This window comes from Crocodylus siamensis, chromosome 11 (genome assembly GCF_052110815.1).
Source record: "Crocodylus siamensis isolate JL-2025a chromosome 11, ASM5211081v1, whole genome shotgun sequence".
NCBI classification, from domain to species: Eukaryota; Metazoa; Chordata; order Crocodylia; family Crocodylidae; genus Crocodylus; species Crocodylus siamensis.
This window is the reverse complement of record NC_143405.1, coordinates 9,969,914-9,997,654: the sequence shown is the minus strand read 5'-3', so window position 1 is coordinate 9,997,654 and position 27,741 is coordinate 9,969,914. Positions and strand designations below refer to the sequence as shown.

Below are 27,741 nucleotides of genomic sequence, written 5' to 3'. Positions count from 1 at the left end.
GTGACAGCCTTGCTGTAGTTCCAGCTCCCTGGGGACAGTTCCATTTCATGCCATTCCTCCTGACACCCTGGTCATCTAGGTTCCCCTCCTACTGAGCACCTCTAACTCCAACTAAATTCAGTAGAAGATGCACGTTGTCAGCAGGTTATAGGACCAGGACTGACAGATGAAGTCACAGTGGAATCAGCACAGTGCTGTTGTGTTGCTTTTTTACACCGGGCACAGAGCCACTGTAGACAAGTCTGGTGACTGCGCAATAGGGAACCTGTACAGTTGATGATTATCCTGATTTTCCCCCACCTCACTTCACAACAACATCCTTATCCCGCCTCCATGGGCAAATGTTATCATACCCTCCCAAGTCATGAAAAGAAAAAGCAACTGAACTCTATTGTCCATACACAGCAGCTCCTTCCATGTTTAATTAAAGACACAAGAGCAAAAAGAACAAACCTATCCAAATAAACCATGTTTGCAGACAAAAGGAGCAAGAGATTGTTAAGCACAAGGTTTAATATGCAGCAGTATCCCAATGGATACAACAGAAAAGTTAATTCAATCAGAATTGTAAGGAAGCAACAGTTGTGCATTTCTTTTTGCTTGGTTTTACCACGTACAAGAGTCCAAACCAGATCTCTCCCCATCAGGACAGAATGAAGCTGAAGCTGCTCGTTACAACAGACCTTTTTTGTATTTAAACAAGGAATTACATATTTGGTTAATTGTTAGCCTTAAACACATTTCTTTTTCTGTTTTACAAGAAAAGAATTACAGACAGTCTCTCAGTGACAAGTAGTGAAGTCAAAATATAACCTTTAAGACAGTTTCAATTCAGCAGGAAATCTTCCATTTGTTTTGGTGAATGCAGCCTTGTCAACCAGGCCCCACTCTCACCTCCCAGCCAGCCTGGACACAACCATGAGCTCTTGTCCTCTACACACTCTAGTCATCTTGCAGTTCCTAGTAGGTTTAATTCAGGTTTTTTTCCCAGTCTGAACCAGCTTTTAGCCTCTAATCTTTGACAAACAGCCCAGGAACATTCTTGATGTCACCTGTGTAACAGGATTTAAATCCAGTACTTACACTCTGGTGGCAGCAGCCCCTGTCCCAACAGGAGTTACTTTCCTGAAGGGAAAGTACAATGCAGCCAATGCAGAGACTGCCTTGAGTTGGATGCAAAGTGGATGGAAATTGGGCTTATCTCCAGAGGTGTGGTCAGCACCTTCACTCTCTGCAGAGACCAATACAAGTCACCCCCCCTGCCCAGGTTCACAACTTACGGAGCAGAAGTTATGAAGTCCCTGTGTTTTTCACTGGACCACAAAAAGCCTACCTGGCTGTGTACATACACTAGTCCTGCAGGCTGGGAGTGCCTCAGCACAGGTACTAGTCCTCGCAGCACCCAGGATGGAGATAGGTAAGCCAGTACCAGGCCTTGGGGAGTTACTGCTACAGCACAGATAAAGATGACTTATTTGTAGCATTATTAATAGCCATGGCTTCAGATTATTAACACTGCACAGACTGCTTTAGCTTTGTGCAAATTAATTTATTTTTTCCTGATGGTTTTGCTAGTTCAGGCTATGCATAGAGTTAGGCTATACATGTAGATAGTCTGACAGGTAGAATCTACTGCTCCTTTGAGACTTACCAGATGCTGGGTGCCTCCAAAATGATGCAAGCTGCTTGCCTCTTGTTGATATTCCTGAGGATGGTGGATACTCAGCAGACTCAAGGCTGCAGTGTCATTGTGTTGGATATGCCAGGAAGCAAACTACTTACACCCTAGGTGGAGGGTTCCCTTGACAATGTCTGTGCAGAGGACCACTGATCTATGTGCTCTATTACCCCTACTGTTTAAAATGCAGTGGGAAGGAGACTCCTACAAAGGGCAGGGTGTCTCTGTGTCCCACTACTAGAAGAATGAGAGAGAAGACCTTTGCCTCATCATTTAATTTGAGGCACTTCAGACATCAAGTCCCCAGCTCCATCTTGTTGGGAACTGGCCACCCCTGTCCAAGTGCCCTGGAGATCTTCAAAAGGAGACTGGACACACACCTTGCTGGGGTTATTTGACCCCAACAGTCTTTCCAGCCCAATGATCTCATGAGGTCTCTTCCAGCTCTAAACCTCTGTGAGTCCGTGAAAGTTGTTCAACTTTAGTTCTGCTGGTACTTCTCTGCAGAATGATGTTTGCAGGCAACAAATGGCTGGGTATGTCTTCAGGGTTGCACTAATAAAGCTTTGCCCTACTAGAGGTGGAAGGCCCAACAGGTCTCATCTGTGAAGACTGACCACCATTCTCAGACAGCCACACTGCCTCTATACCACAGGGCTACAGGTCCTGAGACCTTCACAAGAATCCCAGATTCACTATGCAGAGCACTGATGGGAAGCAGCTGGGGGTGGCCACCCACAAGAACAACCTAGCATCTATTTGCCTTCAGAAGTGTGTTACAGTCATGAAGGGAGCTTTCCAACACCACCGTGGAGTGAGCAAGCAGGTGTGGTTATCCCCACAAAGGGCTCACACATGACTAGCCTCGAGGTTTCAGAACCTGGAGTCATGGGCCTCTGCTTGGATAATCCCTGTCTCTCTCCTCTCAGTTTTGAGAGGCTTCCAGTTTGTGAAGCTTATCTGGTTGAAGAAGAATCATGTATCCAGGGTTCATGTGAAGCCAAGAGTGATGCTTTCTTAACACTGCCTCCAGACTCTGTGTGGCTGTTGGTGTCACTCTGAGATACCTGAAGCCCTTGTGAATATCTTTCCTGACAGGGATTTCCTACCTCTCCCAATGCAGCTAAAGATTGCAGAGATCAGGAAAGCCCATCTGAGCAAATGAGGTCTCATATAAATACAGACTGGTTCAGAAAGTCTATAGCTTACAGTGAGGTTTTGGACCCATCTTCAGCAGGTCTTAGCAATAGCTCAGTGCTCTGGCTCTGTAGGGCACTTGTCTCAGGGCATTTTTTTTCAGTATGATGTTGTCATTCCTTGCAGATCAGGATCAGAAGCATCAGGCAATCTTTCCTCAGCCCCTTTCCTTCCCTTCTAACTTTCCCTACCAAATTTCTGTCCCTTGTTCCCAGGCTGCCCTCAGATCTGCTAATTTTTAAAGCTGTCCTAAGTGCTCAAGCCCAACACAAGGATCAGATACACTGGGGAAGCTCTGAGCTATGATGGCTGAATGCTTCTTAACTTTCCAAGTGACCTTTCAATCCCTTTGGGAGTGAGTTCTCTTTATGATGTGACCAGGTTCTTGGGATACAATCGGTCTGTACAAATGAACTGTTTACTTGAGAGGCTTGTATGCCTGTGTCATCTTCAAGACCCATCTAACACTGTAAGCAATCCAGAAGCAGAACTGTAGGCAGATCTACTTGGGCTAGCTTTAAGCTAGCTAGTTTGGGCATTGGTGGTAGCCTACCCATGGCAACAGGGGCAGCTTCAGCGTAGGCTGCATAAACCCCCTCAGGGCTTCACTGCTATTTGTTCCCAAGGTAGCTAGTTTAAGCTGCGGTCACACCTTTGAATAGGGATGCAGACACCTAAAATGAAAGTATTCATATGGGGAGATCTGGTCACAAGCCTGCAGCTCCCGGCATAATTCAGTCCTACAGTGGATGGAATCAAGCCATGTTTTCATTCTGCTTCTTAACTAGAGCATACATCTGCTGGAAGCTGGGACCTGGTTAAAATCCTGTATGGTTCTGGCTAGTGTGAGGCTGAATTCTGCGTTAGCTATGATGGGCAGCTTCTAAACTGCACCAGGACCCAACCAAGCTGTCACTTCTGTGATAGGAGACATGGACAGAATCTTCTCCAGTTAGCAGTGCAATAGCAAAGACTCCCCCCACTCACAATCCTTCAATGCTGCTTGGCAGAAGTAGGTAATTGAGTGGATAGTTCAGCCCAACTCCTAGCCTGCAGGGAGCTGGTGTACAGCAGTGGCAGCCCCACCTAGCTGGAGGATTAAATAAGAGCACATACAATGCTGGCTTCCCTGTCCCCAAGCTCACATGGATTCAGCATTGTGGGAGAGGGAGGGGAATTGCACACAAAAGAAATGACCACGGATGTTCAACCTGTCCAGTTTTCCAAGCCATTCAAAACCATGAAAAGTGACACAAAGAGCAAAGCTTGAAAAATACTTAAAAGAAGAAAAATACAGATGTTATAACATCCAAACCAAAGATGCAGGGCTGCAAAGGGGGGAGAACAACAAACTGTCATTGGGTAACATCATCTTGGCAGAATAACCAAACCTCTGCAGAGCACCTGTGTTCTGGCAGTTGAAGTACCTGTTCAGTTTTTGCCCTGAGCATGAGAAGAACCTCAGCTATAGCAGCAACTCAACCCAGAGCGTGATGCATCGGAGAAGAGAGCAGGGAGTAAAGACCACCAAAGCTAACTGTGATGTTTCAAAGGCCTGAAATGTCCCAGCTAAACCAGCCCAAATGCCTCTGGCTCCCAAATCATTCTGGATGGAACGAACCTAACTTAAACTGTGAAAAAATTCTCATAGAGCACACCGTCGCTTGGGCTCTGAGGGCTTCACAATGTGGATGTTGATGTGAGGCTTTAGCTTCTCAGGCTAGCAAGGGCTTGGAGAGTCCTATAGGTAAAGGCTTTAAGATGGATTCCCATCTCACTTGCATTGGTGTAAATCAGGAGTAACCCCACTGAAGCAAATGGAGTTGCAGTGGCTAGGGTTGGTGTGAGCTGGAGAAGACAACAGAGGTTGAAAGGGGGGATTTACACAGTTTGATTCTCTATCACCCTTAGTAGCACTGGAATCCTAGAAGAGACTGTCAGGCTGCATAACCATTGTGGAACTGAGCTTATGCATCTGACAGATAGGGAGCCCAACTACCTGTACAACAACATGGGCAAGTGCTGGTCTGCAATTAAGGGATGAGTGAAAACCCTCCAGGCCTTCAGTGGGACTTTGCCTAAGCAGATGACTCTTGGAATTTGTGCAGTGTTGAGACCCTCTGTGGCTGGGTCCCAGAAAGAGCTGGACGTGGTGAAGGGAAACCAAGTCTGTGGCATTTGCAGCCTGTCGTAACACACTGAAAACACAATATAGCAAAGACAGTGAAAGAACTGGCACTAAGAGCCAGAGAGACCTGAGCCTCTGTGAGCGAATCGTGTTTCACACTGCACAGTCTCCTTTGGAGGTAAAAGCCCTCTATTGTCAAGGACTAGTAGCTGTTTTTCTTGCCCTTCCCTTAACCTTGTGGGGCCAGGTGGCTGGAAGTTCCCACTGCAGTGCTACTGGAGGAAAAAAGCTCACAACTTTTGGCTTCAAAGGGTCAGTGGGAACGTTTTACAGCTTGGAATTTCCCAATCCACCCAAATACAGCTAGGAGAACTCCCATTACCAGACTTCTCATTAAAAACCCACTGAGTGAAGGAAATGGCTCAAGCCCCTTTCTCACATTATGATTCTACTTATAAATAATAGAGAAAGTTTTGATTCTTTTTGTCTAAATTTCTTACTGTTATTTCCTCCCCTTTCAGACAAATAAATCACTGATCAGTACCTACAACCCCCAGGTAGACAGGAAGCCACATTGCTTCTAGACTGATTGTTCTGGCAGACACTGCAGAACTTTGTACAATGTAATGAAAGGGCATTTTCTGAAAGTGGAAATAAAAAAAAAATCCTGATACCAATCCCGTGACTAGCGCTTCAAGCTCATGTTCACTTGAGGCTTCTCTGTGGTCTAAAAAAAGGTTGAAAGATACATGATGTGGCTGTCTTTGTTTCAGGTTGTTTGTTTTTATACAGAAATCACACACACAACTTCAATCCAGACAAAAAATCCACTACTGTAAGGAAAGCATCTGTTGTGCAAAAAATCCATCCCTCCTCCCCCTGTGCACCTTCATCTACTGAGGGTCTCCCACGCGCACACATACACACACACATACATACACACGTACATACACACATGCGCGCACCGCCCCCCCCACATAAAGGCTCCTTCCAACAGCCAAGCTCCCTATATACAGCACATTAGAAAGAAGCTGGATACAGTGCTGGCAAGAGGCACTGCCTCTATCTGGAAGTGTCCATGTTCTCCTCCTTAAAGTTACTGCAGTGCTCTATAACTTTCCTAGGAAGAAAACAAGGACAAGGAGAAGGATTTAGTCCAAAGTCTTAGCAAACACTGAAGTGGGCCACAAGTATAAGTAACTGTTCCAATGCATCTTTATACTAACATATGTAATGTCTACATCAGGCTGTCCATTCCTTTCCCTGAGACATGAATCAACCCAGGACCTGTGTCAGAACCAATCTACCTCAACAGAGGCTTCACAACTCACTCCTTCCACCTTGCAAACCATCACTGATATGCATCCAGATCCATGCATGACCATTTATTCATCACACTCATCTTCCATCCAACTGCCATTCTGTCACATCCAGCACATTCCTGTCCAAGCGTTCATTTACTTTCCTTTCATCTATCGTGCCTGTTGGCCAACAATTTAGTTCACTCTTGACATCTAATTATTGCCATTTACTTACTCATATAACTTCCTTTCACCATTCTTTCATTGTTACTGTCACTCATCCATCTCCTGACTCATACCCAGGTTATTCTGTCATTCAGTCTCCTACTACATCTTTTGTATGGATCATTTAGCTTCTCCACCATTTATTATCCCTTTAGCTACTGAAACTGTCAGTCCCCCATATGAGCTGTTTTCTTAGCTTAGATCTGTCTACCTGATGCATTCCTTCAGTATCTATCAAGTCATAGCTCTCAACTTGCCAGGGATGAACCATGTGCAACTGATTTTTAAACCTGAATGACCCACAAGGAGCGACCTAAACCAAATCAGATGCAGTAGCTTGGGGCAGGGATTGTTTTAAACAGTGCAAGTGGGTCTTTATAAACAGCAGTGTGCAACATAGCTCTCTTGGAGTGTCAGTGCTGGACACATACAGGCAGCAAGCTAACACCAAGTTTAGGGGTGGAGATAGAGTAAAGCTGCCCTCATAATCAGATCCAGCTGACAGGTACAGCTCTTCTGTCCATCTGTCTCCTTCCTCTAACTCAACTGAATCAGCACCTTGGTGTCTGTTATCCACAGAGCCCTCCTCCCCTTCATCCTTTTGTCTTCCTCATTAACAAATGCTTCTCTGTTCACCTGTAATTCACTCATTTGTCTATTTGCCCTGGGCACACAGCACTGTGTTTTCATTAACCCCAGTACATATTGGTCCAGCCTTTAATAGCTTTACTGTCATGCATGAATACAAAATAAGCCTAGGCTAAGGCTAAATGTTTAATAATTGTATTATTTCTTACCGGGCCATTTCCTTTGTCTCCTGCCGTGCTGAAGCCATTTTAATCATGTCCTTCAGAAGAGGGATCCCTCCTTCTTTGATCAGCAGGGGGCAATACTTGTCAGCTGGAAAAAAGAGGAAAAACAGGACTGTGAATTTTCATCCCTACATGGTGGATGGAGCCTGACCTTCCTCCCAGACCACTAAGCTCAGATCAAGAAAGAGAGACTAAGTGACAGCCAGAAACAAGGAGACTGGTAAGTCATAAGGCATAGTTAATGCTTCTCTTTCTACTGAGGCAGACTCTTAGGGATGTGCTGTTTGCAGAAGCATCAAAGACAGAAAACAGTTGGGAATTCAAAATCCTTGCTGGAAGCTCCAGATTGTTGCTCCCATGCACTAAGTTCCTGTCATCATTTAATTTTGGTAGCATCACCTGAACACCCTGAGTAACTTCAAGGAGCTGCCGTGGGAGTCAGCCACCCACTCTGCACAAACACAGTGACCTACAAGCCTTGGAAAATGGTTTCTCAAGACTTCTTGCCAACAAACACAGCACACAGAGACTCCCAACTCTGGCCTTTTCACAGCAAGGGAAATGTTCTCCAAGGAGGGACTTACAGTAGACAGAGACGAGGTTATACAGTGCCCAGGTAGCCCAGTGCTGGCTGACAGGGGAGATGCCTTGTGGAAGAAGTCGAAGGATTGGCTCAAATGACCTGTGCAAAACAATAAAGAAGTGGGAAACCCAAAAGCTGCTGCTGCTAGCACCATTTCTTGCTTCAGTGCTGGAAGCAACAAACCCTTTGCGCTCTGGGCTTGTGCATTCTGCAGCGATAAACCTCACTACAGTATTGCAGCTCCTGGCATCAGTCGGTCACAGTTGTGTAGTGCTGACAAACTAAAGTAAGTCTCTACTGTTTAACATGAGTCTGCTGCTCTGATAATTGACTCGGAAGGATTAAACTGAGCACACAAACTAATTTCAGGGCCATTCCAGCCGAACTTCTTTGTAATAGCCGAAATACAGGAATGCTGACCGTTCTGTAGAGGCTCACAGCTAGAAGAATCCTATCTACTGTAAGCCAAGGCACAGCTGAGGAGATGCTGACATGGACAGTGGCTGCACCATTTGTTCTTGGAACCGTGAAATGTGTTTACATTGCAAATCGGGTGTTGCAGATCTCACAACCCATTCCATCTGCTTTTGTATCAATCCACTGTGGGACCCCAGAGTTTGACCACTCTTGCCACCAAGGTATTATGGCTATTCCACAGGACACAGTATTACCCAAAGGGAATTCTGTCAGTACCACATGTTTCAAAGGAAGCTGTAAACCACAAGTGAAAGATGATGTCCAAGAGAAACTTCTTCCTCCCGCAAGGTGAAGTTCCACACCTGGTTACATCTCCACCTTTTCTGCAGTGCTGGAGAACATTTCTTGGGACAGTTCCAGCTGATGGACTACATGGGCTGAACTCCAGCATCCCTCACCTGTAATTGATATTTCTCCTGGAGTTAATGTCCCAGCTCTGGATAGCTGCCCACATCCTGTCTACCACTTCCTCTCGGCGTGGCTCACAGATACACCAAGCCTCTGGGCCGTCAAACATGATATGGGAAAGGACCCCGCATGCATTGTATGATACCTCAATCCCATCCGCTTTGCTCTCCAACAGGTTGCTGCCAAAACAGAAGGTATGATTTTAAAGATGCCAGCACACCCTTGCCCAGTACCTCAGGGCTAGGCACCTCATTGTGTAAACACTGCAGCGTCCAACTTTAACCAGAAATCACAGAAAACACCTTCTAACCAAAGTGTCTACACCAGGTATCTGACCCATCCCAGCTTCCCAAAATAGTTATAGCCACCAGACTTTATTACACTGTGTACTGACATCCCACCCAGCATCTGTGGGTTCCAAAGCCCTTTACCACACAGGTGAGTTTTGCTTTGGCTTCATTGTTTGTTCTTAACTGGGGGTCCTCCCTCCATCCATCAAGGTTAGCTGGGTTTGTCAAGGGCCATCTTGTAATTCATCACTGGAATCAGGGAGAATACCCAGGTGTTCTGGTTCACTGCTCCTCTTCCCCCAACTAAACATTAGACCATGCTGCTTCCTGCATGGTGGTGCACAAACCTGAACACACTGATGAATTGAGAGGTCATAAGCTGGGGGCGGAGCTCCTTCACCTCTGCCACATTCCCCAGCAGACCCAGCATGTTGCGATGTAGCTCCTGCTTCTCTGGGAACTCCTGTGAAAACCAGGAATATTAATTAAACTGAAGTAGAACCCCAGGGCACTGAGAATAACCCTCTGGTATGACTGAGGATGCAGCAAGTCCAGGAAGGCTGAGCACTTCCCAGTAGTCGGTGATGGGGCTCTCCCCTGGTCCAGTGTGTGACATACCAGAGACCTACACGACAAAGTGGGAAAAATCAAGCTATTGTAAAGCCAGGGCCAGTTCTCCACCGCTCCATGAAAAAGGAACTGTCTCCAGGTGCAGAATAAGGAAACAAAGAGTAGACGTCAGAGCGTCAGTGTGCAGGGGGTCTTGTGCCCTTGGGGTGCATGGGGTCAGACAGAGCATATGCAAGTCTCTTGATGTGAAGCTATGATCAGAGATCAGATCAGGCCCAGATCCCCAAAGATAACTAGGTCCTCAAAACCTATTTAGGTGCCCAACTTCTCCTGAAGTCAATGGGAATTAGGCACCTACATACCTTTGAGGATCTAAGATTCAGTCCTGATCACTGGCTTTCTTGATCACATAGAGGTAGCTGGTCAGCACTTACTTTCAGACATTCCAGGAACAGCTTCATGCCACTGTAGTTGAGGAACATCTCACAGTTATCAGGAGTTTCATCTGTGATATTCCACAAGGCGCTCCAGGAGAACTCCATCACCTGATCACACTGCCAAGATGCAAGGGAAGGAGACAGTAACACACCGAGCTAGATTACGGGGGCCAGGCATCTGCATATGGAGCTCTGGTAATACAGAAGCCCAGTGTAAACCAGTCACAAAGAAGGGGAAGTGTTGTCACCTAGACAGCACCAAGAAGCTCTTTACTGAGTTCAGACTCACGCATGCAAAGCTTGACCATTATATCTCTTTATCCAGAGGAGCTGAGTCCTGACAGTCCAAGTGGGGACACATGCAATGTGCTGGTGCATGTAGCTGCTCAGCTCAAAAACCTGGCTCTGTAGCACCCCAGGGCTGAGGTTCCCCTCTCCAGGCCAACTGAGTATTACAGAAGGCTGCAATAACACACCCTCACTAAGAGCACCCCTCTTTATAATGACCCCTGCTACTAACAATGTCAACAGCAGGAACTGATCTTTTCATCAAGATGATGCAGCAAATTGACTAACCCTATTCTTGTCAACACCTGCTTTTAAGGAACTTTTATCCCAGTCCCCTGTGGGTTTGTTATAACACGGCTGTGCTGCATAAAAGGAAACACTTACAGTTGTGTCTGTCAGCTTCTTCTGAATTAGTTTCAGCATGGTCTGCAGGCAAAGACAAGATGAAAGGAGGAGAGTAAGAGCAGGCTTGCAAATAGCCCATCAATCACAGACTTAACTGAAAAGGCTGGAGATCAAATTCAGCCTGGGCAGAAGTAGGCACAGCTCTCACTGGAGTCAGTGAAGTTAGGCAGACTCCAGCTGGCAGGCTGGATGGGGTCCTAGGCAGAAAACCTGGTTGAGAAAGTGAACAAACCCTCTGCCCCTGAGATTGGGGCTGCTTTCTCTGGTTCAGAGGGAGCGTGGCTGATACTGCACTACTGTACAGCAGGTGACTAGGCAGCATGTCCCTGGCCTGCACAGCTCAGAAGAAAGCAGAGTTCAGTTTAGTACATCACAAGTTGAAAGCCAAGGCAGTGGTCAAATAGCATCATGGCAAAGGGGTGTCTTCACAGCCTGTCTGATGGAGAAGTGGGTACTTGGAGGACACTGGCTGGAAAGTATTGCAAGCTGAGGTGTAGCCTGGAAGAAGCCACAAAGATAGGAGTGGGTAAAGGAGGGAGAGGAAACGTGGGGAGGACCGTGGGGTGTAGGTAAGAGGTAGCAAGCTGGGTAACAAGTTTTCCCAGTTAGTGGAGCAACTGAAACAGAGACAGGGTGTGTGACCTGCTTGAGGACAAACAGCAACGCCTCTAACAGAGCCAAAATCAACATTCAGGATCTCTGACTCCTGGGTGTTGGGTCAGATCTTGCTGTCTTCCCTGCCCTCAGAAAAGCACTTCCTCAAAAGCATGAAGGATCATGAGGTCCCCAACTAGTATGTCTGCAAGGGGCACAGTTGAGGGTGGGGGATTCCATGACAGGACAGCACTGCTAGGACACCAGCTGTCCCTGACAGAAGCATTTTGACTAGCACTGTAGGACCAGACTGTTTTCCGGACCTACTTCATGGACACCTGCAATGGAAATGATGGCAAGTTCTTTCAGATGGGAATCATGCCCTGGCTGGGTGAGCAATAAGCAGACACCCTGGTACCATACCAACCATGACAAACCCCATCTTGCCCACAGCCTCTTTATGGTCGTTGTCCACCTGGCAGACCAAGGCATTGCAGAGGTGCACAGCGATGCGCTGGATGGACTCATCCTGCCGACTCTGGTTGAGGATGTTCAGCAGCAGCTCGTTGACGCGGCGGTACTGAAATTCTAGCTCTTCTGGGATGCTGAAGTTACACAGCGTCAGGCAGCAGTTCCGCTGCACCTGAGGAGGGGAGGCAGGGCAAGCTGAAGATGGGCAGACACAAGTCTCTACACAACACTCTCACAACTGCACTGTACATGTACTCACTATGCAATAGTCACCATCTTCCACCCCATCACTGTCACCACCTATATACTCCTCACTGCCCAGCCCCAAGCCGATGCTGCATACAGAGTCTTTGACAGTATCACCACACCGAAGTTACCACCCTTCACTGAAACATTATCCCCTCAGGTTCATTCTGTTCCCAACAATGTCATCACCCTCCAAACACACAGCATCACCAGCCTCCAACTTGGCAACCTGATGGCATGCTCCCAACACAACACCCCTATCGCCTCTTTCTTCCATCTGTAACTGTAGGGTTACATCTCTGCCACATGTCCCCCATTGAAGGTGGGTCCTACATACTATCATACTATCTCACCTCTTTCCCCACAAAGTGAATGGAAAGCCAGCCCTAGTCATCAAGTTATCTTGGGATGCTTTAGTGCATGTTTGAAAAATGTACAAAGTACTGGAAACAAGCCTGATATTGGGGGGGAAGGGGACAGCAAAAGCAAGGGCTGGGGGCTGGCTTTGTTCTTACTGTAACTTCCTGGTAAGACTCCATGCCATTCAGCACCACTTGGATCACCTGCCGCCGTAGCTTCACACTCTGCTCAGGCCGGTACTCTGAGTTTGTTAGGTAGAAGAGGGCTGCACTGCCTGTCACCTGGATGTTCTTATCATCTTTATGGCACTTGAGGGCTGTGATCACCAGCTTCAGAGAAACGACACAAGGCTTTAAAGCCATGCAGGGGTTGTGGCACCTCAATGACCACTACTGCCACACAAGCAAAAATCAAGAAGAGCATTCAGAACACACTGCTCATTGAATACACCTTCTAAAATATAGGTCCTCACTTCCATTAAACCACTGAACCTCTCTCTTTTCAGGTCTCATCCAAAGCCCATGAAGTCAATGCGAATGGGAGTCAGGCTAGTGGTGGTGAAGAGAAAAGGACTGAGTTTTATGCTGTAGGATTCCCCTTTCCCTAAGATAAGATGGAGCAGGAGAGGGACCAAATTGATGGACAGTCAGGGGTAAGTGCTCCTAGGTGCTCACCTGCAGGGCTCTCAGCAGCTGGTGGCAGCGCTCAATGCGGGCGATGTCGAAAAGAAGGTTGATGGCCCGGGACGTGATTTCAGGCCTGTGCTCGGTGTATGCCTCGATGGCGTTCAGCACTTGCTCCTCGTTCTTGTCTCCACTCACCTGGCATGGTCAGAAAGAAAGAGCACGAAATTGTTCAAGGACAGAATTGCCAGGGGAGATCCAGAGGAACAGGAATCTGAAGAAGGCTTCAAACTTCTCCACCTATTTCTAAGCTGTGAGTAGGATCAAGCCCAAGACAGCAGGACAAAGGCTGAGCCATCTCTCAGCCAAGCTCTAGGAAGCAAGCCCCCAGCTTGCAGCACAGTACTTTGCAGGGTCATCAAGCAGGGTTATATATTGCTACTTCTCCCCTAACCCTCCCCTAGGTTGCTAAGAGCCCCTAGTGCTACAAGGAGAGTGAGGTATGGACAGGCCATGAGCATTTCATAGACACCTTTCAAAAGGCTGCGCACTTCCCTCCTCACAAGTGTCACACAGAGCACAGACCTGGCTCATTGCAGTAGTCCTGCAGCAAGAAGAGCTATGCCAAGTTTAAGAGGCACAACATTCCCAACCCCAGAGCCTGGGTGCTCCAATATGCAGGCAGGCAACATTCTTGCTATCTGGATGCATTAGTCCCTTTAACTTGCCTCTGACACCTAATGGCAGCTCCCCACTGGCCCTTTACCTTGTAGGCTGGAATATGTGTCAGACGGCAAAGAGAAGTCTCAAAGAGGCCCAGGAACTGGAGTGGTCGTTTCAGCCCCCTGAAAGGGGCAATGCTGCTCTTTGCTGGTTCAGTGCTGGGAAAAGAAGAGATCATTCATCTCAGTTCTGCTGCTCGAGCTTCCTGCACCACAGGGATACTTGAAAACTCTCCACCCCTGATCTGACCACACTGTCCACAAGGCCAGACCAGCTGAGGCTAAATTTAGTCATATCCCACTCATGCTTCTTAGAGACACTCACATCTTATGTTTAGTCAGGAGCTTTCATCTTAGACCACTTATCGGTTTAGGACAAGAAACGCGTATGTTCATCAGCAATGGGAATTCAGGTGGGCAGAATGCAGTTGTCCAAGTTACACCCTGGCTCCAATACAAGAGCTAACACCAATTTTTATATGAACAGCTGTGGATTATTAATGAGCAGACAGCTTCAGGCCTCATCTGAAAGACCTTCTTCCACTACCACACCAGAGCAGTACTGACATACACCACTGCTGACTCACCCAACAGCTCCGCTGTGCTCCTCAGAGATCCACAGCCGCTGTTTCCCACCAGTTACATAAAGGAGCCAAGGCTGCTAAACAGCCCTTTAGCTTCGTGCTGTACTGGCTCAGAGTATGGGGAGGGGGAGTTTCTGGCTGACCTAGAATGACAGAGCTCCAGAAGCACCCCCTACAGAAGCTGGTGGGGAAGTTCAAATGAGTGGCACTGTTCCTTGTGGTCCTGGTGAAATCCTAACATCCACATCTTCATTCCAAACCTCTAAAACACCCCTGTTCATTTCTTTGCTAACCCCTGTGAAGCAAAGTGGAAATGTTGTTGTGTCCCATCCCAAAGGTAGCTGAACTCCTGTGTGCTATAGAGATACATTTGGAGAGGGCTTTGTGGTCCTTTGGGAGGAAAGCTGATGAATCAAGTTTTTCCATATTGCTACTTCTCCCCTAACCCTCTCCTAGGTTGCTAAGAGCCCCAAGTGCTACAAAGAGAGTGAGGTATGGACAGGCCATAAGCCTTTCATAGACACCTTTCAAAAGGCTATGCACTTCCCTCCTCACAAGTGTCACACAGAGCACCTCTAGATGATGAATGCATAAGGAAAAGGACAGCTGCAAAATCCACATTGATAGGTCCAAAAGCTGAACCATTCAATATCTGTAAAGCCAACATCAGTGTCACACAGGGGGATCATTCCCAAGGGGATGGAAGCTTTAGCATCACTAAAGACTGGGAACAAATGTCTTTTTCAGTAATAACTGTTCCAAAGAATGTCTAAGTCCTACCAAATAGTTCCACTCTCCCTTTGGCTCTAAATGAAATCTCCCATGCAATGAGACTGCTGTGACCTCTGTGCTTGCCCACCTTTTTAGCCTTACCTTGTCTGGCCCATTTTCTCCTCCATGCTTGAGATAGTACAATTCTCCAACATTGTGTGCCCGGAGATATCCAGCGAGGTGAGGTTTACCAGGTTTTCCACAAATAGGTTCAACACTCGCCGGGTCAGCTTGAATTTGTAATAGCTGGACAGATGGTCTCGGGAAATATCCAAGTGCCTATGAACAACAAACAGCAAGCACCTCAGAGTCTGAAGAGCATCACACAGGGCTTCCCTCACTCTTCCAGGACACAGCTCACAGGCACAAGTGCTGATTTCTGAAGCAACAGGGATGTGGCTCTATGGAATGGGCAGTAGGATCAAGCCGGGTGCACGCAGCACATGACCTCCTTTGGGAACCCTGGCATGAATCTGTCCTGAATGGAAGTTAGGGAGTACCTGAGTCATTATAGGACTGCAATGGCAAAACTGTCTCCTCCATAACCTCCCTTTTCTAGGATCCATCATTATCACACACCTTATTTCTCTAATCATGGAACTGGCTACATATCTTTCACCTGGGGGTCAAGATACATTAAGGCAGCAGTTCTGAACCTTTTTCAGTCCATGTACCCCTTGGTCTCAGAGTGATACTTCATGTACCACCTTTCAATGGGAAATTCATTTTTATGTCAAACTGCGTGTAATCGTGTATTATACAAATGGGAAGATATTCATACAAAGACTTTTCAAATTACCAAGACTTTATTTAGGTCCTTCGACCTGTGTTAGACAATGTATGAAATATATTTCATGTACCCACTGATGAGGCTTCACGTACCCCCTGGGGGTACATGTACCCCTGGTTCACAACCATTGCATTAAGGGATCTTCTTGCCTACAGGAAGTGTGCTAGGGTTGTTTAGCCTGGAGAAGACTGAAGAGAGATTTGATAACCATCTTCAAATACTTGAAGGGAGATTATAGAGAGGATGGAGATGGACCTTTCTCTGTGATTGTAGAGGACAGAAATGCCCTCAAGCTGCAGCAGGGGAAATTTAGGTTGGGAATTAGGAGGAAGTTCTGTCTGTGAGGCTACCTAGAGAAGTTGTGCAATCTCCAAGTTTTCAAGAGCAGGTTGAACAGACACTTGGTTGGGATGGTTTATTCAGGAATGATTCTGCCTTGAGCAGGGGGCTGGGCTAGATGACATTGTGAGGTCCCTTCCAGCCTTGCTTTCCTGTGATCTTAAGATCCTCAAAATTAAAGAGTTTTCTTATTTTTCCTCTGGTCTCTTCCTTTGTTATATCCAAGATACTGTGCCAGGATCTTAATGGTCTCTGTTACTTCAGTCATATCAAGTTACTTAGCTTTAAATGCTTGATGTTCATATGAAAAAGTCCCTGCCCCCTCTAGCCCACAGCTGCCCCTGTGGTGCTCTACAAAGGGCTGAGCCCTGACCACCCCCAGCCGGGGCAAACTACACCCACCGACAGCACCACACCAGCCCCAGCCAGCATGCACAGCTTCCTGGCAGGGCTGGTTCAGTGACCACCTGGGTACTGCTTGGCTCCCCTGGCCTCCAGCAGCTCCTCCTCTTCTTTCTGCTTTGCCACTCTGGGCAGCGGGCAGTGTAGGGAAGCAGAGGCAGCCATGGAGACATGTGCCTGGCATCACATGCCCAGCCAAGTGGCTCCTGCCCCAGCACGTGAGGCTCCAGCTTCCACCCACTCAGCTGCCTGCAGGTGGTTGTTTATTGTGGGTCGAGTGGGGAAGCTGGAGCAGGTGCTGGCAAGTGCCATGCAGGCTGCCCTGGGCGGGGCTTGGCCTTGTACAGAGTGCTACAGGGGCAGGCATGGGCCAACTACAATCAGTTGGCAGGTGGAATCCAGCCTGCAGGTTGTACTTTGCCCACCCCTGCTATAAAGTATAACTGGTGGACAAGATCCTTTGAGTGGTAAAGGTGTCTTTGTTTGGACCAGAATGTTCTGAGTATTATTCCTAATCCAAATGTGGAAACCACATGGCAACTGTGCCACCCTTCATCTGTGGCCGTGTGGCAGCACACTGCCATGTGGCAGCAACAGCATTTCTGTTAGGTCACTAGTACCTACTGACTTTGGACTATGCTGCTCTCCCCTCTGCACAGAGCAATGAGATCTGTTGCTTATTTTACATGTGATGGGCTTATGTGGAGCTCAGTAATCAGACTGTCCAGGCCTGCTGCTGAGTGCTACATTTTTCTCTTATCTGTGACCCAGGCTCAAACTTTGGACTTTTTGATTTGCTATGTGGCTCAAAGGAGCTGTTTTTGATTTCATAATGTGATTATTGCTAGGACCCTGTCACCTGTGTATGCCCACAGATTAACAGTCATTTTCACTTAGGCCAGGGTACAAATTAGGGGAGTTCACACAAAGTACCTGACCTGGCTTTCCTTTTTGAGGGCAAAACTCTTTCTGGCTTCAGCAGAGGATTTGACTGCAAAGCTAGTGAATGATCCAGCCCCTTTGCAGGGAAGTTCACAACCTTATGGTAGGGGGAGGAGGAAAACTAACCATTAGCATTAGGGCAGGGAAGACACTTTTAGTAAACAGCTATAGGAACTGAAGGCTGCTGTGGGAGAGCAGGCTGGGAGAATTAGGTAATGTCAATCTGAAGAGAAAGAGCTTAAGAGAAGAGATGATACAGGTTTTCAGATACCTGAATGGCTGCCATAAAAAAGTAGAACAATGAGTCTCCCTAACTACAGAGAGAAGGGCACAAGGCAGTGGGTTTAAACTGCAGCAAAGCTGATTTAGATTAAAACCAACGGGAAAATTCCTAGCTGTAAGAAAAGTAGGACAAGGGAACAAGCTGCCTGGGGAAGCTGTGGAACCTCCTTCACTAGAGGTTTTCAAGACGCTGGGTGGGGATCTGCCTGGGATGGTTTTGGAATAGCTCATTCTGACTTTGCACAGGGCTTTGGACTAGAGGACCCTTGAGATTCCTTCCAGCCTCATGATTCTAGGAGTCTTGAGAGGTTCTGAACACCCAGCTAGGAGAGAGCAGGTAAGGAGGGAAGTGGCAGCTGACCTGAGCTTGCGGAGCTGTGCAATCACTTGGATGTGCTCCTCTGAAAGGTCCATGTTGTAAAGCACTAAGGAAACCAGACTGTCCTTCCACTGGGTCAGAAACACCACATCGTGCAGCTGGATCCCCGAGAGATCTAGGGCTGTGAGGGAAGCCAAGGGACGAAGCAATGTTTCTACATTCACCCTCTCGGTCAGGCGGCCCAGGTTCAGGAAGCGCAGGCGGCTGAAGCCCTCAAAGGTAAAGTCCTTGACCAAGACCTGGCGCGTGGGGTTCACCAGGCAGTCATCCTCGCAGCCTCCTGGGTTCTCTTCCTCATAAAAGATATTACAGCAGCCGAAGAGGCTTAGGAAGACAAGTGTGTGGCTGAAACGCAACAGGGTCTGCAGGCTCTTGGCTGTCAGCTTCTCACAGTTAGTCAGCGAGAGCTCTACCAGGTCCTGGAAGAGGGGAAGCCGACAGTCAGAAATGCTTTGCAGTCATGTTCCGACAGCAGTCCTGGACTAAGAACTTGCACAAAATAGATCATACAGGGTCAGACCAATGGTCTAGCTACTGTCTCTGACAGTAGCAGAAATGGATGCTATAGAAGGAGAGCACTGAACCATATATCTCTAAAGTGATCTATCCCCTATTCAGTACCCTCCTGGCATCCTTCGTTATAGGTTTAGACATAGATGCCAAAGGACACATCTCCAACCACTCTGTTCAACAGGCATTAACAGATCTATTATACATGAATGGATACAATCCCTTTTTGAACCTGGTTATGCTCTCTGCCTCCATCACCTCCTGTAGCAATGAATCCCACAAGCTAACCACACACCATGTAAAAAAACTTTCTCTTGTTATTTTTAAATCTGTCATCTACTAATTTTGGTGAGTGCCCCTTAGTTCTAGTATTCTGGATCTTGGTGAACAACAGTTCCCTGTTCACTTGGTCCACACTATTCATGATTTTATGGACCTCTATCATACCCCTACCCTCAGCTTTGTTATTTCCCAACTGTAGAATCCTAGCCCTTTTAGTCTCTCCTGGTATGGAGACTGCTCCATGTACCTACTGATTCTGGTTGCCCTTCTCTGTACCTTTTCTAATTCTACTACATCATTTCTGAGATATGGGGACCACAGCTGCACACAACACATCATACTAGGAGAGGCTAGGACTAGACTGCTCCTATCAAACACAGCTACTCCCCCCACCAGTCGCTACAGTACCCCTCTCTGCGGTAGGGTGAGGGCAATACGCTGGGCTCTCACACAGTCAGATTTCCCATGCCATTCCCCAGAGTGGCTCTCGAAGCCAGAACCTTGATGAAGCTGGTAATGAGTACATGTAATCTATAGATCTCCCTGACAGCTCAGAGGCTGCTGATGCCAGGAGGACATAAATGCAATGTCACCTGATTTTTGATAGCGTCCAGGTCCTCGTCCTGCACTATCTGCTCCCGCAAATGGATCCGGGCTAGCCTCGTGCTCCGTGGATCTGAGAACAGGCTGAAGAAGCTTTCATGGGGTTCAAAGACACTGTCTGTCTTCACCAGCTCCACATACCTATGGGAGAGGTTATAAGGTTAGTAAATCAGAAGGGTTTAGATGGCCATAACTTGTAGGATTTTGATTACAGTACTTGTGGTTTCATTTGCTATGAGAAAACACAAATGACTGCATGTGCATGTGCTTCCAGAGAAAGACAGGTCCTCTTCCAATCATTCAGAATAGCCCACAGGCTCTTTGAAGCTTGGCTGTTACCAGTTCTTGACAGAACATAAAATAATCCCTTTGAAATCTACACCCCTTGCTTCTAGCTTTCAGCTATTATAGGGGGATTCCAAGCATATTACTGATTGAGAGTTCCGTTGATCTTTTTTTAAGGGAGATTTTGCTAATTAAACCAATATGGACTCAACCAAGAGCAAAGCAATGGTTGGATCAAGAAATTTCCCCATCTAAAATTAGTGATTTTTTTTTTCATTTTAAGAAAATAACTTGGCAAAGGTTCTGTGCTGGACCGAGACCTCACAGGCAGCCATTTAGCCAGGAGAGAGTTGTGACAGCCAAGAATCCCCAGAAGTAGGTTGTCTCATAAAACTACAGGAAGCAGCAGCTTTGAAATGCAACATCTGCTATTGTTTTGACTCTCAAATTTTCCTGGCTTGTGGGAAGTGTTGAAATGCCTCAGCTAAGGGAAACGATTGGTTCCTTTAAAGCTCCCAGGTGCTCTAAGTGAGAGCAGCTCTTGTTTCACTCAGGTTTCAGCTATATGAAGAAAGCAATCGGCAGAACCATCCCAGAATAATTATACTTCTAGGCTGATTTACCTCTCTAGGGGGACACTCTATCCTGGAGTAGGAGTGATCTCAGTCTTATTTACCTGGTCCACTTTTGAACAAAGCAAAGCACTGGTGGTCAATTCTCCCCTGCAGCACACTGTGTCCTGGCCAACCCTGGACATCCTCTTTACATAGGGGCATAGGATGGGGGCCACCAGGGAGTTATTCTGTCAGCTGAGCAACCCCTCTACACAGCAGCATTCCCTATGTAGGGGGAATCTCCTGGCTTGAAGGCCATATATGCTGGCATGTGGCCCCCAATAGTGGTCAATCACAAGGTCTTCAGGAAAAACCAGGTGCCAGTTACTTTTTCATGTAAGACTCAAGAAGAAAAGCAAAAAACCAAAACCCCTTACCCCTGAAGCTCTTCCCAATACATTTTTTGTCAGGCCATCCCTGTGACTCTGTCAAGCAAATATATATCCCTCCTCTCAAGTCCTAGTGTTTTCTCCACCCACTGTCCCCAGCCAACAACCGCACAAGCTGGTCACGTACTCATTGACAAGCTTGTCACAAATCTCGCTTGGCAGGAAGATGTCTGGGTGAAGCCGTAGGGTCTTATTATCCAGTAGATAGCAGAGGGTTCCCTCCAGATTGCGCAGGCAGTAATCTGTGCATAACGTCATCAGGGACTCTGGGCTGTCAGATGCCATCTTCAGGGGATGGTGCTTGTTGTGGCGGAGGAAGGGAGCAAGGAACTGAGGCAGAAGGAAGCTTTTCAATTCAAGAGGTTCCCTCCCCCAGAACTAAGGAGATTCCAGGTTGGATTTACAGGGACATCAGGAAAGCTGCAGGCAAAAGACAGACAGAGAGACAAATAAACAAAGGGATGATGAATTGGAGAACATGCTGCAAACTGCTGGTGCTGGGGAAACATAGCTAGGTCCATGGGACTCTTCATGCCCAAGGAACCTGCAGCTGCTTGACCTGCCCTGGAAGTAATGCCCTTCAACCTCTCCATGCCCATTTCTGCTTTAGCAAACTGGCGAGAATGCCTCTCAAGCTCCCAGTTTGCTGCAAGGTGTTAGTTAGTAAATATAACTATGTTCACCAGTTAAGCAAGTAGCAGGAAACCACCCCACCCAAAACTTTCCTCACCATAAGATGCATCTAACTGGGGAAGGGCATCTCTGAAAGGGAATGGGGGATACCATCTTCCCTGGGTCACTTAAAACTATACTTCACAAATCCAGAGAAACTAAACTGTAAAGACAATTGCCCCACACAGACTGGTGGAGCTAAGCACCTTCCTTCTCTTGCTGAGGTCCATTATTCTGTTTCCAGCAGAGAGTCCGGTATCTGAAATCATTTGTCTGAAATGCTGGGTTAGCCAAATACAGACATGGCACCAGCCGCAACATGGCAACAAAAAGAGCTACGTTAATAACTGAAAGAACTGAAATAACCAACATGCTGACAGAGACCGTTAATGTACTGAGAAGAGGCCCTCCAGCGCAGCAAGGCAGCCTCAGGCTCAGCCAGGAGAAGAGAGGCACCCCAGGATGGGTGTAGCTTGGGGGGGAATAGTCCTTGCTTCTAAAGGAGCTGTCCTTGGTTTCTAGTCCTAGTCCTAGGGCCTGTCTGCCAGGCTAGGTTCAAATGAAATCTCCAGTGAGCACAGAAATAATAACCGGCACACTGCCCTTGTGTTACTGGGCAGCCTGCATTGTCCCACTGTTCTACAGAGCTGGGCTCCCATAGATCACTGGGGCTCCAGAATGGCTCCAAAAGTGGCTGCCAAATGGCCTGGGAAGAGTCACAGGACCTGAAATCAGCCCAGCATCAGCCGGCTACTGTGGTGAGTAAGAGTGCTTCCTCCTGCAAAGGAACAGGTCCCAGGTTGCTGGGCAGTCAGCCAGCTCCTTGCAAGCAGAGCCATCCTTTGTAGGCATCTGGGGCCCTCCTTCCCCCAGGAAGAGGTTGGCATTCATGGGGCTGCCCCTGTGACTTGAGAGAAGGACAGCTTGGATGCGAGTCCAGGTCCTGCTGAACTACTAGTTAATGCATTAAGCTGCAATGTCACCATCTTCTGGAGAAATGGGGACTGTGCTCCCCAGGTGGCAGAAGGTAACTTCCCCCAAGGGCCACAGCCGACCAATGGCAGAGAGAACAACCTCTCTTGATGCTCAAGTTTCCCCTATACCCCTCTCCACCTACCACTGACATTCCCCAAAATAATTACCGATGCAGAAGGTGGAAGATCAGCTGATTCCACCCCCAGTAACTGTTGTGAAGAGCTGAGAGGTCTGAGAGCCATGTCACTCCATTCCCACGTCTGCAGAATGTCTTCAGCTACGCCCCAGTCTGTGCTCTTTGACCTGTGGTTCCACTGTGCTCAGTGCCTGGGGACAGGGCAATGAGACTACTGCCTGATTTGCTCTCCCCTATCCTCTTCTGGGCAGGACTTCTTGAAGAGATCCTTGGCTTTTTCCTCTCCATCATCACATCATGACAAGCCAAGCCGGTTAAGCATTTAACCCAATACTCTTCACTTTAGCCACTGGCCCCAGAGAAAGAAAGCAGCAGGCAGACATATTAGGCAAGTTCATCACATCAGACAAACACCCTCCACTTGACAGCGCTGCTCAGTTATGCTGCTGTCTTGGCCACAACTTCATTAGGCATGATCACTTTAAGCCAGGGATGAGGTAGCCTTTCAAATCCAGGCACCAAATGGTCTCAGTAGGAGATAGGAACGCAGCTGTGGCTGAGTCTGCCTGGCAGCGCAGCCTCCCAGCCTTCTGCTCCCTCCCTTTGCTTTGGAATGGATTTCTGTGCAAACAAGAAGGCAGCACAAGTTGCAAATCAAAGCCCTTTTCTTCCTCCCATGTCTCATTAATTCTCCTTTTGAGAACGTTCCTCAGTGCCAGGAACAAGAGACAGCCAAGGAACCAGCCCAGCATGGAAAGCAGGAAGGAGATCTGCAGACCTATGCTCTTTGTTCAGCAACACAGGAACCACCAGTCTGAATCAGATCTAAGATCCACCTAGTCCAACCCCTGGAGGCTTCCTGGACAGAATCCAACCCTGGAGAAAGTGGGTGCCACTTCACTAACATCAACAGGAGCAGTCAGCTGTGCTGGTTTCAACTCCCACATTTTGAAACCACTTGGACCGAGTTGTAGGTTTCTCCTTTTCACAAGCATCCTTGGGAATAACCCTCCAGGAAAAGGCAGAATCCTCTGCCCATCCTTCAAATGCAAACTCCTCACTTCACCTACTGTACTGTGCTAAAGAATGCTTTAAACCCCTGTCCAGCAGAGAAGCAGGGCAGGGCCTCTGTTACTGGAGGTCCAAGATATAGAAAAGTCTCAGATGACAGCAACTGTGAACAGGCTTTACAGAAATAAAATATAAACCAGCACAACCAAAGAACTCATGCACAATCAGCTAGACGAGAGGCCAGAACCTCCCACTGCCTGGTCATCAAGTGTATTCCAGGGTAAGTTAATAGCAAGGGCAACCCCACAATGTGTGACATACACTACTAAGATGCACTGTAGAGGGAATTACAAGTACATAAACAGAACTGGGGGAGAGGCCAGCCACATCACTAAAATGAACAGGCTGCCATGTAGCGAGCTCAGGAGAGAAGCCAAGAAATAAAGGAGCTGTTGAGATTGAAAAAGCCTCTCTCTGGAGAGATCTCTTCAGGTTAGGACTGAGGCGGGAGGGTGGGAGAAGCTGGAACCAAGCCACTTGTTCTAGGGATGGGATGACTTCACCTTGAGAGCCAGCGCTTTTTGCTCAGTGAACCAGGAGAACTACTGATTTAGGAATCCTTCTAGAGAGGCAACCTCAAAAGCAAGATCATGACTCCCTGGGGAGAGGTGTCTATAATTCCCACTGGTTCATCTGAGCCCTCAGGTCACAGCCCCTGGAGCTAGGGCTTTTGCACTGCCTGTTGCTACATGCACCTGAAAATCTAACAAGTGCTGAGAATTTTCAGTCAGCTTCAACATGTGCCAGAGGGTAGAGGCTGGTTCCTCCTTTGTGTCTGTGTAGTGCCTAGTGCACTCAAGTCCCAATGTTGATTAGATCTTGTAAGGGGCTTCCACAATGTGATCAGATGCTTCTGGCATGCGAGAAAGTGACTGTGCTTTGACTCTTCCTCCCTAAGAACTACCAACAATACAGTATACAAAAGGCACCCGTCTAGTACAGGGTGATGGGCTTAAACTGTTGCAGTAAAACATCACCAGGGCAGAACGCCCGTCATGACCATTAACGACGTGCATTACACAGTGCCCAGAAGCCACAGCTGTGATTGTAGCTGCGTTGTGCTGGACCCTGCACAAAAACCAAGAACAGACTGTTTCAACCTTGGAGGTCCAATACAAGAACAAGAGGCAACAGATAGGCAGGAAGCGAAGGAAGCAAAGGAGGTAATTAATGGGATTGCCACAGCATTGCCTACGCTCACTAGAGGCAGACACATTACTTTTTGTTATTAGAATAAGTGTAGCAGAGCTACGGATGAATCATTAGAAGGCTACTTGTCTAATCATTATCATAAAGCAGCTTTTCAATAACAAGCAAGGGATCTGCCTGGTGTGGGCAAGTCTATGTGCAAGTGGGGGCGAGGGGTGTTGAGACATGTGTGGAAGATGGGGGAATCCAAGCAACAAGGCACAAAGGAATCCAGCAATTATTGTGAGCACAGCTGCATTGTGACTGCCCACCCTGGCAGATCCCCACCCAGCTTAGTGCCCTGAGGAACAAAGGATGATCTAGAGCAGTGGTTCCTCATCTGTGATACAGGTGCCACCACTGGAATGCAGACAACCTGTCAGTGGTACGCGTTAACAAATTTATTATAATTACTTTATATGACAAAAATTTGCTGGTGGTACTTCAGGTTATATCATTTTAAACTGAGGCTGCGCAATCTGTCAGAGTTTGGGAACTGCTGATCTAGAGGGAGTGAACAAACCTGTAAACCACAGCCCCTCATGAGGTAGCCACCAGCCCTGCCTGACACGGAGGAGAGGTGTAAGATCACCCTTCTGGTATTCATAGGCAAGACCAAAACTGCGGGACTAGGAGACACAGCCTCCTGGAGCAGGTCCCTGAGGCTGAGCATGGCTCAGAAATACCCATGACCTGCCCGAACAGCCTCCTGGATGGGGGCAGGTCATGGGTATTTCTGAGCCATGCTCAGCCTCAGGGACCTGCTCCAGCTGCTGTCACTCAGAGGGACGTGGTGTCCCATGCCAGAGCTGGGAACCGTGGACTTCAGACTGAGACCTGCTCCCACAAGCTCTCGCTCCAGTCTGGTGCTTGAGGACAGGCCAGATTCACCGTCACTCGGTGCCAAGCAGCAGGTCCTTCACAGTGACTGCTGCCAGGATGACCAGCAAGGCCGATCCCTTCAGGACCATGCATCTACCGGTGAGCAGATCGCTGGGGAGGATCTGAGTCTACACATTTCACGAGCTCTGCCAGGGGTGGATGCTGAAGGGAAAAAGCTTCGTTTATTTATGCAGCACATCGGGGCTGTAAAGCACCCTGCGAATACTAGGGGATGATTCTGGCAGCCAGTCCGGGAAACAGGATCCCCCTTATTTCACAGGGAGGGAAACAGAGGCAGCGCGGATGGAAGTGCTCACGGTGCCGGAGCTCAGATTTAATCGAGACCTTCCCTCGCGCCCCGGCGCTGCCCAGGCCGCCCCCCGGCATCAGTGCGACAGCGGACGCTGCACCCAACTGCCCGAGATGCTCCTCCTGAAACCGACAGCCGGCTCGGCCCCACCGCCTGGGACAGGCCGGGGCAGCTCCGGGAGGCAGCGCCTCTGCCCTTCCCAGCCCGGGCCCGCGCCCCCCTGCTCCCCTGGCCCCGATCCCGGGGGGCGGGGAGGGGAAGGCCCCCGCGGGGAGCCCCCGGCCCGAGGCCCGCGCTCGCACTCACCTGCCCGCGGCCCCGCCCGGCTGCCGGGGTCGGGGGGACCCAGGTTCGTTCCGCTTCCGGTGCCCGGGGGGGCCCGCGCGTTGCTGGGCCCGCTCCCCCCCCCCCCGCCGCAGACCCCGCTGTCAACAAATCTAGCCGTCACTTCCTGCAGCTGGACAGTCCGGGACTGGAAGCCGCCGTGTCTTCCGCCGGAAGCAGCGTCCCGGACGGAACGCTGTCCGGCCAGGGGCCTCGGCTCGTCCCCGCCACGGCCCATGACACTGCACCCCGGCCCTTGCGGGGTCCGAACCCGCAGTCACGCCATGTGGTGGCCTTATGACGTCACGTTTTGCCATATTACATCAGACTAACACAGCACAAGCCTGGTACCCAAACGTGTGAGGGCATGATGTCATTACAGTAGCGCCTGGAGGCATGACCCTATCAGGAGAGCTCACTTCATGTTGTTGTGGTGTCGGGGGTGGGGGGGAGGCTTTACCCTCACATAAGATGGGGTTTTAAACCTGAAAGCTTGCTAAAGAAATGTTTTCCCAACTATTTGAGTTGGTCTAATGAAAGATTTCAGATTCACCCAAAGAACCGTGTCTGCCTGGGTCAGTGCAGGCACTTAGGGCTCAAGTATAGATGAGTAATACAGCTGCATTAATGTATTTATATTGTAAATAGCAATCATATTGATTTGGAAGGACTGCTTTGAGGTGACTTTGCTGGACTTGTTGAAGGGTTCTTGGCTGGAGTCTTCTCAGGGGTCTTGGCTGCAGGTTTTCCTGGACTCTTGTCTGCTTTCTTAAAGAAAGTGTCCAAGGAAGTTTGGACAGATGTTCTCCAGGGAGATGGGCGACACAGCGAACTCGTTTGCTGGTGTGGCATGGTGTCAGATCAAGCGTCGTAAAGACAAAATGATGTCAGAAAGTCACTACAGGGTGTTGATTTATAAATGTCGTAAGTGCCATTTGTTGCAACTCAAAACATCTTAAGTCAGGGACTGCCTGTACTGTCTTCACTGTGTTTCCTCAGTGACAGAGCTTGAACTGATCCTGCCCCAGACCCCGTTCATGCTTGAGAACAAAGTACAATTTGATCCTTGCTGAGTATATAGGAGGTGAGAGACTATTCCTCTGTTCTGGGAAAATAATGCATGATAATTCCATATACACCAAAACCAGCAGCAGAAGATTCTTTGAACCAAAAAATGAGTGAATCCTGTTATCTCC

At 48.2% G+C, this 27,741-nt stretch overlaps 1 protein-coding gene across 3 annotated transcripts; it reads right to left on the bottom strand.

Moving 5' to 3' along the window:
* Positions 1–493: 493 nt before the first annotated feature.
* ZER1 (zyg-11 related cell cycle regulator) lies at positions 494–26,698 on the bottom strand. 3 transcript variants are annotated; one of them, XM_090021865.1, is made up of 17 exons: positions 26,528–26,698; positions 22,802–23,119; positions 21,115–21,407; positions 19,690–19,840; positions 18,287–18,723; positions 15,273–15,449; positions 13,860–13,974; positions 13,145–13,291; positions 12,626–12,799; positions 11,821–12,036; positions 10,779–10,820; positions 10,104–10,223; positions 9,447–9,562; positions 8,800–8,988; positions 7,926–8,023; positions 7,327–7,429; positions 494–6,123 (listed from the first exon to the last, which is right to left on the bottom strand). In XM_090021865.1, exons 3-17 carry the CDS (start codon positions 21,270–21,272, stop codon positions 6,066–6,068), a joined length of 2,301 nt encoding a protein of 766 aa, XP_089877991.1. In that variant the 5' UTR covers positions 21,273–21,407; positions 22,802–23,119; positions 26,528–26,698; the 3' UTR covers positions 494–6,065. The 3 variants fall into 3 exon arrangements, with proteins under 3 accessions (XP_089877991.1, XP_089877992.1, XP_089877993.1); XM_090021866.1 differs by having other exon boundaries at positions 22,802–22,961; XM_090021867.1 differs by lacking the exon at positions 22,802–23,119.
* Between the last annotated feature and the right edge of the window lie 1,043 nt (positions 26,699–27,741).

Excerpts from the sequence above, each read along its gene's own strand:
- ZER1 (XM_090021865.1), bottom strand. The coding sequence starts at position 21,272 with ATGGCATCTGACAGCCCAGAGTCCCTGATGACGTTATGCACAGATTAC. Across the intron at positions 8,989-9,446 it reads CAATTCATCAGTGTGTTCAG|CAACCTGTTGGAGAGCAAAG; the intron begins GTTTGTGCACCA and ends CTGTTTTGGCAG. Across the intron at positions 7,430-7,925 it reads TAACCTCGTCTCTGTCTACT|CTGACAAGTATTGCCCCCTG; the intron begins GTAAGTCCCTCC and ends TCTTTTTTCCAG.